The sequence below is a fragment of the Austrofundulus limnaeus genome, unplaced genomic scaffold (genome assembly GCF_001266775.1).
Source record: "Austrofundulus limnaeus strain Quisiro unplaced genomic scaffold, Austrofundulus_limnaeus-1.0 Scaffold114, whole genome shotgun sequence".
Classification (NCBI taxonomy): domain Eukaryota; kingdom Metazoa; phylum Chordata; class Actinopteri; order Cyprinodontiformes; family Rivulidae; genus Austrofundulus; species Austrofundulus limnaeus.
In genome coordinates this window covers 264,268-277,821 of record NW_013952516.1, presented here as the reverse complement: position 1 = coordinate 277,821, position 13,554 = coordinate 264,268, and the positions used below count along the sequence as shown (strand labels likewise).

The 13,554-nt window shown below is 38.4% G+C and overlaps 1 protein-coding gene across 1 annotated transcript in view; it reads left to right on the top strand.

The window, feature by feature from the left end:
* osbp2b (oxysterol binding protein 2b) overlaps positions 1–13,554 on the top strand; it is a gene marked incomplete at its 5' end in the record, with an annotated part of 42,974 nt that overhangs the window by 4,291 nt on the left and 25,129 nt on the right. Inside the window, 1 exon segment of the mRNA XM_014014317.1 lies at positions 4,776–4,984. Within this exon segment, the coding sequence (XP_013869771.1) occupies positions 4,789–4,984 (196 nt within the window).

The following is a 13,554-nucleotide window of genomic DNA, read 5'->3' as shown; positions in this document are numbered from 1 at the left end:
GGTAAATTTTACTCCAGGAGCTGCGAGGCTTGTTTTCAAGCTTCAGACTGAACTGAACCAGCGGCTGCTGACGTCATTACGCTCTTGTGCAATGCTGCGTTCAGGACAAGCATGGAAAACTCACCACTCTTATGCCAATACGGTCCCAATGATGCATTTAGGTACCAAAATGGAATTGCATGAACATTCACGTGGTGGTTATGTAATACAATGAATCGATAATAAAAAATCTGCATCGACAAATTTACATAATCGACGTCATCGATTATTTCAACTAATCGGTGCAGCCCGATGATGAATTTACTTGACTTGTCATTTAGATGTTTGATCAGTTACCCGATATATAATTTGAATTGCAAAATTCTACTTTTTGTTGAATAAATGACTTAAGCTTGAAGCTAAAATCAATGCTTTGGCTCAGTGAATGGACCGACGCACTCAGCAGTTGAGCAAGCTAAAGTGTACTGAGTTTATTGGCGATTTAAAATTGCATTTGGCATTGATTTCTCTGAAACAGCAAGTCTTGCCGTTCTTTACTTCGCATCAGCTTTGTGTCGAGCCTCGCTTTAGTCCAGATCTCTCACAGTCTTGTTATGCTGCACAGGACACATGACCAGACTTTTATCCTTCCTCCCTCCTCTGAGTTCATTAATATTTCATTTCCTAATTGACTTTTCCTCCCTATTTTAATACTCTCAACACAACTTACTAACCTCTTAATGTAAATCCAGCTTGGTGTGGGGAAGATTACAGGGCATTAAAGCGCTGAGTGCTATAGGAGATGCCATATCGGTGAACTTCTGTCTAGGCTGCCCGTGTTTTCTTCAGAGCTGCAGGATGGTAATCAAATAGTATCAGTTTTAAGTGCTCGGCAGGTGTTCACCACTGCCTGGGTCTCAGGTTATGGTGTTGGTGAGTTGTATGCTCAGTGTACAGGGAGGATGAGTGGCCATCTTGCCAACTTGTGGGTTCAAATAAAGGAGGGGGAGTCGATCTTGGCTCGAGTTTTGTCTGTCCTAGGCTGATATATTAAGAGTGTCTGGAGTAAGCAGCGTCTACTGTGATCTAATCTTGTTAATGTTCTCTTGGTTGCTCTTAGCACCAGGATGAGAGTTTGCATGTCAACATGTTTCACTTTGGGTGGTGGGGCTTCGTTTGAGAAAGTGAAAGCAGAGTGGTAGAAAAATGAGCAAAAAAAATCAGACTTTTTTTTTTTTTTTTTTACTTGTACATATTTTGGTTTAATTTTTTTTAAAATTCTCCAGCAGATCATGCCATGCTGTGAATGTTGCAGCAATATAGCCCTGGTATTTATGGGTCATGTTTCTGATCCATTTTCAGCTTCCTCTCTGGCATTTCTCTGGCTTTCCCCCATGTCTTGTGACTAAACAGCCTACAGCCAAAACAAAACCTATTTACACTCTTGCTCTAGTCAAATTTCCTCTTGCTATCTGTGTTTTCATGCTCATGGCTGTGTAATCTGTGTTGTTCACTGGTTGTTCTGTCATTACATGCTCCAGATCGGTGGATTTATGTTTTTTGAGGATGTGTGCTCAGGGGACAGACAGGTAAAGCGCTGCAATTCTCTCTTGTTGCAGTACGAGCGGGACCCCTCTCATGCCTCTGCACTTTTTTCCCCCCTCGTCTACCACCGCCTCTGCCCCCCCTTTAGCTCRTATCTTCATTTCCCCATCTTTTTCTTAACCGTGTCGTTTCATGGCCTCTGCATGGCCTCGCCTCCCCACAGGGCAGCAGTGATCAGCATGCATCTCATCTTACTCATCAGCAGCTCATTCTGTCAGTTTGCTGACCTACTTTACGTCCAGGACTTTGCAGCAGAGCTCAGCTTTGTGAAGCTAGAAACTGGACTGTTCAGAACCCCCGCCTGCTCTCCACGCTGCTTCGCATGGCCCCAGTGCAGTGCTGTCTGCAGAACTGATGTGCACCAAGTGCCAGCAGAAGAGTGGTACACTGAAGCACTTGTTCTTATTTGGCATGATAACAAGAYTTGAATCTGTAGGAGTTGTGTAAAGGAAGTCGCTGCCTTTATAAATCCACTTCAACCTTTGACTCCACGAGGCAAGAGCCACCTTGTTGTCAGCCGAGACTGAAGTTTGTGGATAGAGTAGAAGCAGGTTCCTGCATCATTGACTGCTCACTTAAAGATTGAATGTGAACTTCCACAAAGAAAACACCTTGATGGCATGACTGCATGCTTTTAACTGTTTACAAGAAAATGAACAAATATGTGAAGTTTCAGCATTTGTTTTTGAAGAAATTTAGTTATTGATAGATTAATACTGATATTAGAAAACTACACCAGAGTATAGGGTTTCCTTATTTTACAATACTTTTATAATGTTTGATCTATTATGTGTTAATTGAAATAGAGTAGCTACATGTCCGAATTCATATACAACACAAAATTAAAAGCTGTGTTAACATTAGGGTGAGGTCTTTGTCTGAATGCCGGTGATTCAGCCGTAGGTCAGCAGGGGGCGAACTCAGGCATTGAAGATTCTGTATATATACTGATCCATWCCCTGGTTATAACCAGTGTGGTTTGGCTTGTCAGCTGGTGACAAATAAACCTCACTCACAGCCAGAATTCTGGGGTTGTATGGTTTATTCCTTCCTCAATTCATTTTATTTAACACTGGTGTTTTAATRTTGACCTCAGCCGTATTGAACACTAATTTTCTTACGTTTTTATTTCTCTATGAAAAATAGAAAAACAACATAATGCAATGATTTTGAGAATATTGAAGTTACAGCTTTGTATAAGATTTTATCTTTAAAAATGTTCTCTTTTTCTTTTTTTTTTTTTTTGGTTTTCTTTTTGGTAATTATTTAAAATAAGGATATTTGGATGTTTACTGTAAGTACAGTTTGGGAACAAAGGATCAATTGCAAAAGTTTTGTAGGAAAAAGTGAATCTGTTCTTGCTAAATAGAACATCATGATTCCCAAATATTTTAGCTTCTGACCCACAAAATGTTGGTGAGCAAGGCTTGTGACCTTACATGCTGCTGGTTTAAATACACAAATTCTTAAAACCTTGTTAAACAAGAGCATCATGACAACAGTCATAGTATCTGTATACTGTTTATCTTTTGTAACAATTTGAGAATTTAATAATAATGGACTATAACCAATCACCTTTTTAAATTTTAATTTTATCTGGAGTTCATCCAAGTACCCTCAAGTTGCTGTAATTCAGCAGTCATATGGTATTTTCTTGCTAAAATAAGCAAGACATCRTCTGTAAAGCAGCATTATGTTTCTGTGTACAGTTTTATTTAGCATTAATCTAACAAGCATTAATAACTTGCACATTAACTTTACTGATGTACAAGTTCTGCTCATTATACACCTCTGCTTCTCTCACAAATGCTGTTTTTTTTTTTTTTAACTGCTGATCAGAAGCCAGATGGCCTTTTACCCCCTTATAAGCCTGGAAGATGACGGGGTCCATAATTACCAAATACTGTTGCAAATTTTGATTTGTCAGACCACAGGGGCAGCTTTCCACTTTGCCTCAGAACATCAGAGCAGATTTGGATTCAGAGGACGCTGCAGCATTTAGATATGGTTTTTAGTTGCATGAAAGAGTTCCTGCTGTGTTCACAGCATGTTTTTAATGTTCCTGAGCTGCCTCCTACGAGTCATGTCTGTTTTTGATGCACTGTTGCCTAGGGATGCAAATATCACAACTGTTTACTTTTGGCTTTTGACATTGTCTCTAAACTTTCTCTTCTTTGTGCCATCGACGTTATTGACTTGTTTCCTATCAACCTTTTTTTATTTTATTTATTTTTTTAGACAAGAAGTCATCCTTCAGTTTGTTGCACCCCTCCAACTTCTTGAATAAAAATCAAAGTTGGCAAATTTTCTCTAACTGGAAAGTTAAGTTTTGGCATAGAGGGTTATTTTATTTAACACGTAGAGCTTAAATAATGTGCAAATAATTGTATCGTTTTGGTTTCTTGATTAGTTGCTGGTTAATTCTTTTAATCTTTTTTTTTTTTAGATATGCTKGTCCATTCTCGCACTGCAGTTTTGCTTGGCGTCACTCTCAAAACTACTAGAAGCAAGCAGGGTTTCCCTCGAGGCTTTTTAAAATTTCACTTGTCAAATTAGTTGCACAAACACAAATCTTTTTTTAAAATCTTACATACAACAAATTAACTCCTCTATTGGTCTGTTTTAAAATACCATTTTATTAAGCAGTCCGATTCATTGGAAATCAAATCAGCAAGATTGTTTTGTAAAGACTTTTGCCAAATAACTGTTTCTATTTTGTCATAAATTTGTAGCTGTGCTATGGCTCTGTCTCCGTTATCGCTCTTTTGTTTTTTAACATCCTCTCACGCTCAGTTCTCTCTTTGTCTGCGCTGCTATTCATTGTTTAGTTTTGTTCACTAGAGAGGCCTGGAGTCGCACAATGGTCTTGTTATCAAGACTACCAAGGCCCACTGACGGTGCACAGTTGGTTTTGTGGAACGGCTCTCATTCAACACTAACAGCAGGGCATTAAGACTGTTATATGAAATACTGTATAACACGCTAACATCAGCTAATGCTAGGTTAGGGTTCATAATGTGTGCTTTAAATATGATGCACGCTCTGTAAAATGACTTATTCTGCTGCTTTACTTTCAGAGCTGATTTCTGTGGCAGTCCTCTCAGCTTGTTCTCAGAGGGATGTCCTTTTGAATTGATTGAAGGACTGTTCAAATCAACTCTTTGATATTTTATCTTTTCATTTTTCTGCAGAACACAGGCAGAGATGGCTCATACGTGCCGTGGAACAATAAACCTGGCCACAGCGCACATCGACACAGAGGATGCCTGCAATATTGTGCTGAGCAGCGGCGGTCGCACCTACCATCTGAAGGCGAGCACTGAAGTGGAGCGGCAGAGATGGGTCACAGCGCTGGAGCTGGCCAAAGCTAAAGCCATCCGCATGATGAACGATCAGTCTGGTAAGGGCACTCGTCACAAGCAGCCACTTTATATTCTGAAGCACCACAAWGTGACTTTTTGTAGTGAGAGTGTAAAAAGTGCTGGGGGGTGGTAACCATCAGAATGTGTCCTTGATTAAAAGGACACATTAGGATGTGTTTGATTTTCCTTCAGTCTGTGCCCTTTAGTAGTCTGCTGTTTGGTATTCAGAGTTGTTTCAACTCCTCCTTCTTTAATGTAATTCACATTCTGTTGTGAGCCAGGAGAGGGCAGCGGTGTCTCCTCTGTCAAGCTGAGGAAAAACAAGAAGACAACAAACAACTGGTGTATGCTAATGCCACTGTGAGAACTGAGCTGCCATTCAGGCTTTTCCTGACAACAGGCTGCTTTCCTTTCCAAGGGAACTTGCTCTTGTTTTCGGTGCTGTTGGTCAAAAGGCTGTGGGAAATGTCTGGTTTGTTGTTTTTCACGTCTCATCCTGGCACCAGTCCAGAGTGTCTGTGCTTTAGTCAAAAGCAAACAGGGTCTACAGATATTGAGACGAGCTACGTATTCCTCTGGTCTCCATTTGAAAGTAACATCACTAAATATAGACTGGAGGAGAACAGGAGTGCTTTTTAAGCTCACCCACTTATGCTGGAAAGGAATCCTGGTATATTTATATTTTGAAAAGGTTAGAATATTAAGTAGCTTGATCCATAAATTTTTTTCATGATTATGGATTTTGTGCACATTTTAATTATACCGACTGCTTTTTGAAATTTTTATTACAAATTGAATTCTTGGGGTGTTACAAAATACATTTCTCAAAGTCTRTGTCATCAGTAGGAGGAAACTGGTCAGTTTATTGCGGATTAAAGCAAAAATATGCTGCCACATTGATTTAATAAACAGTATATCTAAGAATCAATCGTGAGATGAACCTCAAGAATACCAAATAATTTTCCTTCTAGCTGTTTGAAATCAAATATTTCCTACAAACCTATTAAAATATTGGGGTTTCTACACAAATGAGATTAAGTGTTTTTCTTTTTCACTTTATTTACAGTAAACCACTGATATATAAAGATACACTGAGTCAGTTCTTTAAAGAATAGTGCACACGTACACAAAATAAACCAGCAGGTACTGTGGCCTTCAGTCCTCACTATTGATCAAATTCTGAAAAGGCTGGCCCATGCAAATTTATAAATTCAATGCAGCAGTAAAACGGCTGGAAGATCACTTTTTCCAACCACATATATCAGGTTTGTATAAGAGCCTGTTAATCTTAGGGGAAAAATTGATTTTCAATCGTTTCTTCATCCCAAAACTATTGGACTTTAAATCGGTAGAATTTGCATCATGAGAGCTATAATTTGTTTTTGTTCATTAAACTAAAACTTCATGAGCAAACACCTCTTGTATACTTTGAGATGTAAGTCAGTAGAAAGAACATACTGTGCACTAGTATTTTGTATTTTCTTTACACCTCATGTCTGTGTGTCTGGTGAGATGGCTTTAAGAAGATATGAAACGAGCACTTTAAGAGAAAATGAAATGTTTGCTTCAGGAAATAACTCTGAAATAATACTCTAACACAACACTGGATTCCTGTGAAGTCTGTTGTCAGGCTGTCAGAGCATCTTTTTCTCTGTGGTGTTAGAGGGTTAGTTAGGATCAGCGGCAGCGTGTCAACATTCATTAACTTACCCATCCTTTTCTGTTAGTAGAACAAAGAGCTTTTATTGATCTCCTCAGGTGAGCAGAGAGTGTAAACCCTGAGCAGACTGCTTGTTTCAGACCAAATAAATGTTGAACACTGACATTCTTTATGCAGATGTTGTTCTGTTACGATCACGTGCTGATTTTTAGATTTTAGTTCATCCCTGAGATTCCTTGCTGTGATTTTATTTTTTTGTTTTTGTTTTATTTTGGACCCAATAATCTCCTGTGCACTTGTTGTTTTGTCACAACTGTAGTCTTGCTGTCTACCAGCAGTGAGATTAATCTTCACATAATTTTGTTTCTGAGTTATTTCCAACAGCCTGAGCCAAACACTGTCAGTTCAACAGGGGGCACTGTTCCCCCTCACTTCTATTTGACCTCTCCATGATGCCTGCTGTGCCTTTTTGCAGCTGCATGTAAAGTGGGACCACAGCCCGTGAAATCACTTCTTCCAGCAGTAGCTGACAGAAGCTTAATTTGAACCTTTAGATGAAATATTTGAATGGGAACAAAAAAGCTTTGAGTAACCTGATGGAAAATATTAGCTTGTAAATGCCGCAGCCAGTCGTTATTTCAGGATGTTTTCTCTGGATTGAGCTGATTTTACAAACATACAGCTGACGTCGTCAAGAGTGTAGCAATATCTAAACCTGCTCTGTATGAATTTAGAGCAGAGCATTAATGTGCATTCAGTCAGTCTGACTCTTAAACTGACTCTGGTTTAGCTGTTTTCGTTTTTCTTGTAGTGTTTTTCGTTACGTACTTTTTTTTATTATGAAATGGTATCRATCACTCTCCTGTCACAAATTCTGAACTGTCCATGGTCCTGAAACTTTAAAAATGCTGTGAAAAATGTCAAGACTAATTAGCATTACATCTTTAAATATGCTTATTATTAATTTCACTACTGCTCCTCACCCCTCCCACTCTGTTTTATTTATTTATTTTACACTTTTTTTTCTTTTTATACATTTTCACTGGCGCTCACTCCTCCTCCTCTTCCCACCGCCCTCTCGCAATCACTGTCTGGTCTTCCCGCCCCCTCCCTCTTTCTCTCCCCATTTCCCCCTTTCTCTCGCAGTAAGCCATTTACTCTGCTTTTTGTCCGGCCAGGTTTATTTTTACATAGAATTACCTTTTTTTTATTCTTGCTTTGTCTCAGTCTGTTTGCCTAAAACATTAACATTGTTCTGCAAAATCTGCACTGGAAAACAAAAAGGGACAGGTCAGTCTTTATCTTGTAAGTACTCAGCTGTGTGTGTGTGTGTGTGTGTGTGTGTGTGTGTGTGTACTTTTCATGCATACCTAAATAGGGTGACTTTATGATGCTGAGTTTGTTTGCTGATGAGCTGACATTGATGAATTAAGTCTGTGATTTTTTAATTATGCAGTAGATGTGATGTTAAGGTTTCTGTCACTGAATCTGTTAAAGTAAAGTGATAAGAATAATAATGTAAGTGAATTAAAAAATATTCTTTCTGCTTTCTTATTAGGGTAAACTGTACATTTTACCTATTTTATGTGGAGTTCTTATCCTCTGGTAATTAACCAAATACAGTTATAACATCTGCCTAATAAATTATAACTAGGCCTCTTGTCACCATAACAACATAATTAGATCATAATAACTTATTCAAATGTACAATTCATTCAGTTCAATAATACTTTATTTTTCCCAAAGGGAAATGTAACTCAAAACATCCTGGTTTCTTTAAAGATACCAGAAATCCAGGATTCATTGACATTTTTTCTTTTTGTATAAAATGAAGGGTCTCTTATCACTTTTAAAAATGTTAATCGTCTCAATTAAAAGAGCAATGCTGTTTAAAATTAACTTATTTGTATTAATATGTTTAAATGGTTTAATCCATAGCTGTTCTGTAGTACATTTAACATCTGACCTTGTCGTGCTAATTTTGGAGCTCATGAGAAGATGTTATGAAATGACAGATGGTACACTTTTCATCTTCAATTAGTTCCTCTGTTGTTGTGCGCTGAATCTCTTGCTCTTGTTTTATCTTGGAACAAAAATAGTGTTCTGGCATCGGTCGATATGCTACATCAGCTTAGTCTCTAATGACAAGTGAGACAAAGAGGTCAGAGTCAGATTCAATCTTATAACAAACAGAAGTGAAGCCAAGTCTCTCACAGAGAACATGAATGCTGTAGTTGTCCAGAATGACAACCACGGTGCACCTCGGTCTTTTTCAGACACATTTATCTCTTCCTTGGTTATCTCTGTAACCTGCTGTGAATGTATCTGTAAATAGTTCCAGTGGATCAAACCTTCGATGGCTCATATTGAGTTTAGCTGGTAGATATTAACTCCCATCCCACCCACTACTGTGGTCCATACAGACACATTGATTTTAGATTTTGTCTCCTTCTTGGTCTGCCTTTTGACTTGTATTTTAAGCTTTCTCATAGCAGCTATATAGTTTAGCAATTTGAAGTGAAAGGCAAAAGAAAGAGAAACCAGCTCAGGAAACAAACCTCAGCAGATTTGTTAGACTGGTAACCACAGTTCTGAAACATAGTTCATGAAGAAACAGATTCTCATGAATGCATACATGTCAAYCCCTTTGGACATTTACCTGTATAAAGAGCCTCAAAAATCCATAAGTTTTTTGCTAAAAATCCACACAACTTGAGGAGGAAAGGAGAGCGGAAAAAGTGCAGAACTTATTTCTAGCGCCAGAACAGGTTGGAAGATGGTTATTTGATTTTTTTTTATCATCCTACAGGCTTTGACATGTTAGATAAATTTGAAAATGAGGTTTTGAAAAAATCCGTAAGATTGCTCTATAAATCCGTATACCTGCAAAATGACATAAAATCCTTATAATTTACAGACAATCCATACAAGTTGACATTTATGTGAATGAATAATTTCCACAGAGTTGATGACATGCAGTAATGGCATACAAGATGTTTACATTTCATCTTTCTACTGAGTGTTGCAGGAACAGATATAAGGTAAGCTACATGTATGTGATATAGTGGTTTATTGTTGTAACAACACACTAAATTCATAAAATACTTAACTGGTAACACTCTAATGAGCTGTGCATCACAGAAACTGTGTAATGTGCTTTAATGCACACTAGAATTGTATAACGATATTAATTYTCAGCAGTTTAGTCATGAAAACAGTGTAAGATAAAGTTCCAGTTTCAAGCTAAGTGTTCTGACGGTCTCTAGTGTGTTTATTTTTTAGGAAACAAGAAGTCAGCTCACACAGCAACAATTAATCACACCAACAGAGAATTATTTTCTAACAAGTTTTCACTTTTAAAAACCAGGAAAGTTCAGATATAAGGGACCTAACAATTACCACTAAATTTAAACTCTTCTAATGAGGCACAGTTCAGCTCTCATCAGTAACTATGGGAACTTTTTGTTAGACTTTTTACTCATAAAGATGGTTGAGAATTAAGACAAAGTAAAACAGAACCGATGGTTATGTTAACTTAATGTTGTCACCAGATAAACAAAATGTCTCCTACACATGATTTTTTTTCTGCCTACTTTAAGACAAATGTGTTTTTTTAAAAAAATCATAGATACATTTTGTTACATAGTTATTTACTGTCCCATTTCAAGAATTTTACATATACAAAGTTGTGACATAGACCTTTAATATTAATGTTCTGGTCCAAAGAGATGAATGTTTCATTACCTCAGCATGTCGAGTGTCGTCTGTGTTTCAACTCTGCTGCATTCATCCAAAATGTTAGAGGTGATTAAATTGTCAAATTGATGCTTCATCCTTTTAGCTGCTGCAGACTTACTCATCAAGCAGTTATTTTCAACTCCTGCATCTGTAGGTAACTGAATATCACAACCTCTTTTGGATAATTGAGGTCTTATCACCACAGGAGAATGAATGTATTTAGAGACTATAGCAGGCTTGTGTTTCAGTGCCATCATTTGTTTGTATTCGTCTCTCGAGCTTCTTCAGTAGACGTAAAGCTGCTCTGTATCTCGGATAATGTGATCCTTTTTATGTTGGTCAATAACATTTATATGGCCACTGTAGCTGGAGGTAAAACAGCCTAACGATTAAATTTCTGCCAGATGTAGAAAGTGACCTCTAAAATGTCATCTGGAAATATTGTCCCCATGATGAAGGAGCTCCACTCTAGGACCATTTGACTGCTTTAATGAGCTCGGATCATGCAGGCTGTGTTTGGCTTCCAGTAATTGGCATAATGAGACTGTTCCTCGTGCTCTTTAAACACCATCCTTCTCTTCACTTTGTCTTTCTTAGTTTGGGCTTTCTGCACCTCAAAACCGCAATCAAATAAAATAAGAAATATAAATATTGTAAAAGGTTGAAGTTGGTTATTAGGCATAAAATAAAATTCTAAATACAAAAGACTAAAAAAATGCATATCACCGCTCCTGACTACATTAAAATGAGATTGGTGGGACTAGGATTCCAAAATTAAGCCTTTCTTGATGTGGGGAAACTTATTACTTCAGGGTTTTTAAATTTGTTGGCCTTTTTAACTGTTGTAATTAACAACAAGCTGTTTAATTGCCTTATGCATAACTGATGACACATGTTGAGAATGGATGTGAAGTAAATAATAGGTGAAGTAAATTGCAATAAAGTAAAGTGAAATAGGTGAAGTAAATTGCTTCATTTGACTGAGCTTATATTTAAAGGACCACATGGTTTGCACCAAATGAACATTTTCACACAAAATAACAATAGAATAATGGATGAGGACAGATTTTTGGTTGATCTATAGATCGTAATCAGCACTATTTAAAAACGTGAAGAATGACATTACATCAGTACATCAACCAGCAGCACATGCAGATATTCTACTAAATGTTCTATCTGACCTTCCTCCCTCCTTTCTCATCTTGTAATCTGTCGCCGTACATGCCCCCTCCCCCCCAAATCCCACCAACATTGCTTGATCTCTGCCATTTTCCTTTCCTTTTCCGAATTAGTTGACTTCTGTTAAGATAGATGGAGGTGTGGGAGAGGCAGACATGTGTTTTGGTCTTCATTGTGCAGATTATTGCTAGCTGCCGAGCCCGATCTCCTCTTAGTCACCCCCCCCCCCCTTTCTCTTCAGCCTGTACTGTACTGAGTGAAGCAAGTGTAGGAGAATTGTAATTGTACAGAGCGGTGTGTGTGTGTGTGTGTGTGTGTCTGTTTCTGAAGGACAGAACAATGCAGTTTTGGACATAGGAATTACAGGGGGGTGATGGCATCCTGCCCTGCAGTGTTTGTATGTATGTGCTTTTAGTTTTTGTGCATGCATGCTGCACCGCTGGAAAAGGGAAAGTCGCTGCCTCAGCCCTCCCCCTGCTGTGATTATGTAGCAGCTCAGGAGCTGTGTTTCATCTCGGGGAGCGTGGAGTTGGATCAGGCCTGCAGTGAGAGGGGATGAAGGGCCGGAGCTGCTGGGAGCCCGGGACCGTCCGCTCCTTCTGCAACTCAGCTTGTCTGAGTAAACTCAACCGGGGTCAGTATAGATGCTGCTAAAGCTACAGCACAGGAGCTTGAAGCTGTCAAATGACTACATTTGTCCAATGTTGGGTTTCTACCTGGCAACGTGTTCTTTAAGCTCCAGGAGCTGTCCGTTCATCCAGCTCCTTTACTGAGTCCATGGATTTGTCAACCATGGATGCTCACGTCTCTGCAGTCTCCTTCAACAATGCAGTCCCTCACACTGCAAACAGAGCAGCCTGCTCCCTCTCTTCCACTCTGCAGTGCATGCTGTTTCCCCTTCTTTCTCCCATCCTGCTTTCACTCATGCTCATTTCCTCCCACTCATTCATGCCTTCTCCATTTTACATTTGCGAATGGATGAGCTGTAGTCTGCCAGTGTGTGTAAATTTAGAGATCACCGTTCCTTTAAAAACTGTAAAAAGTTGTATTACTCTGCAACCCTGGGTCTTAAAACCAATTCTTTTTAGGGTGTTTAGAACTGTCAGTAATGGTTTTTTTCATCGTTATTTTGGAGGAACAATGAAAAATGTGATAACATTCTTTCTGTTTCCTGTGTTAACAATTCTATTTTCTTTCCACCTCTTCATCTAGTATTTTTGCTCGTGGCAGACTTGAACCATTAAGAGTTGAACAGCTGCGTCTTGAAATCCTAAACTTCCACGTTTCTCATTTAGGCTGTTTTTACACTGAAATATCATATTGAAGTAAGCATCACAGGCTTCTGTGAAACCTAGACAATCAGAGTGTAAYCCTAGTTCTTGTAGTTATGTTCAGCAATTAAACGTTTTCAGTGTAAATGCATTTATTGGCAACATTTTGAGAAGTTTATTTAAAACCTTTTCTGGAGCTGTTCCTCTGAGATTCCATATCAGTTTGATAAACTCAAAATATGAATTTTTCTTTATTTGGTGTTAATGTTGAGGATGCTAAAATTAAAACTCGCAAGTCTGCTCAGGTATGGTGCAAACCTCTGCCTGCTCTATATGCATTTTAATAGGAAGTCTCACAGGGTCATGTTTATTGCAGCGCCCCCACAGTGCTCCACTCTACAGTCACCTTTTAAACTATTTGAAATTCTTAACATAACTGCAGAGTAACAGAGTGCATAAAGATATCGCTGCTGCTGCAAAAACTGTCACTACTTTTCAGATTGGGGGTTACCTTCATGGCTTGTCCTCTTGCAGCGCTTCCACTTATCAAGATGGATAACAACTTTAACAGCTTTTAGGGTTTACTAACCTTGATCTTGACAAAGCAAGAATGAGAGTAATTCATTTTATTTTAGGTCTTGTCAGCAGGGTTAACTGGTAGACACTTGCGCTTTATCAAAAACTGAGTTCTTGTCAATATACTTAATCTTTTAAAATAACTTCAAACGTTGCAGTACTTGTAGGAGCCACAACTGTATGG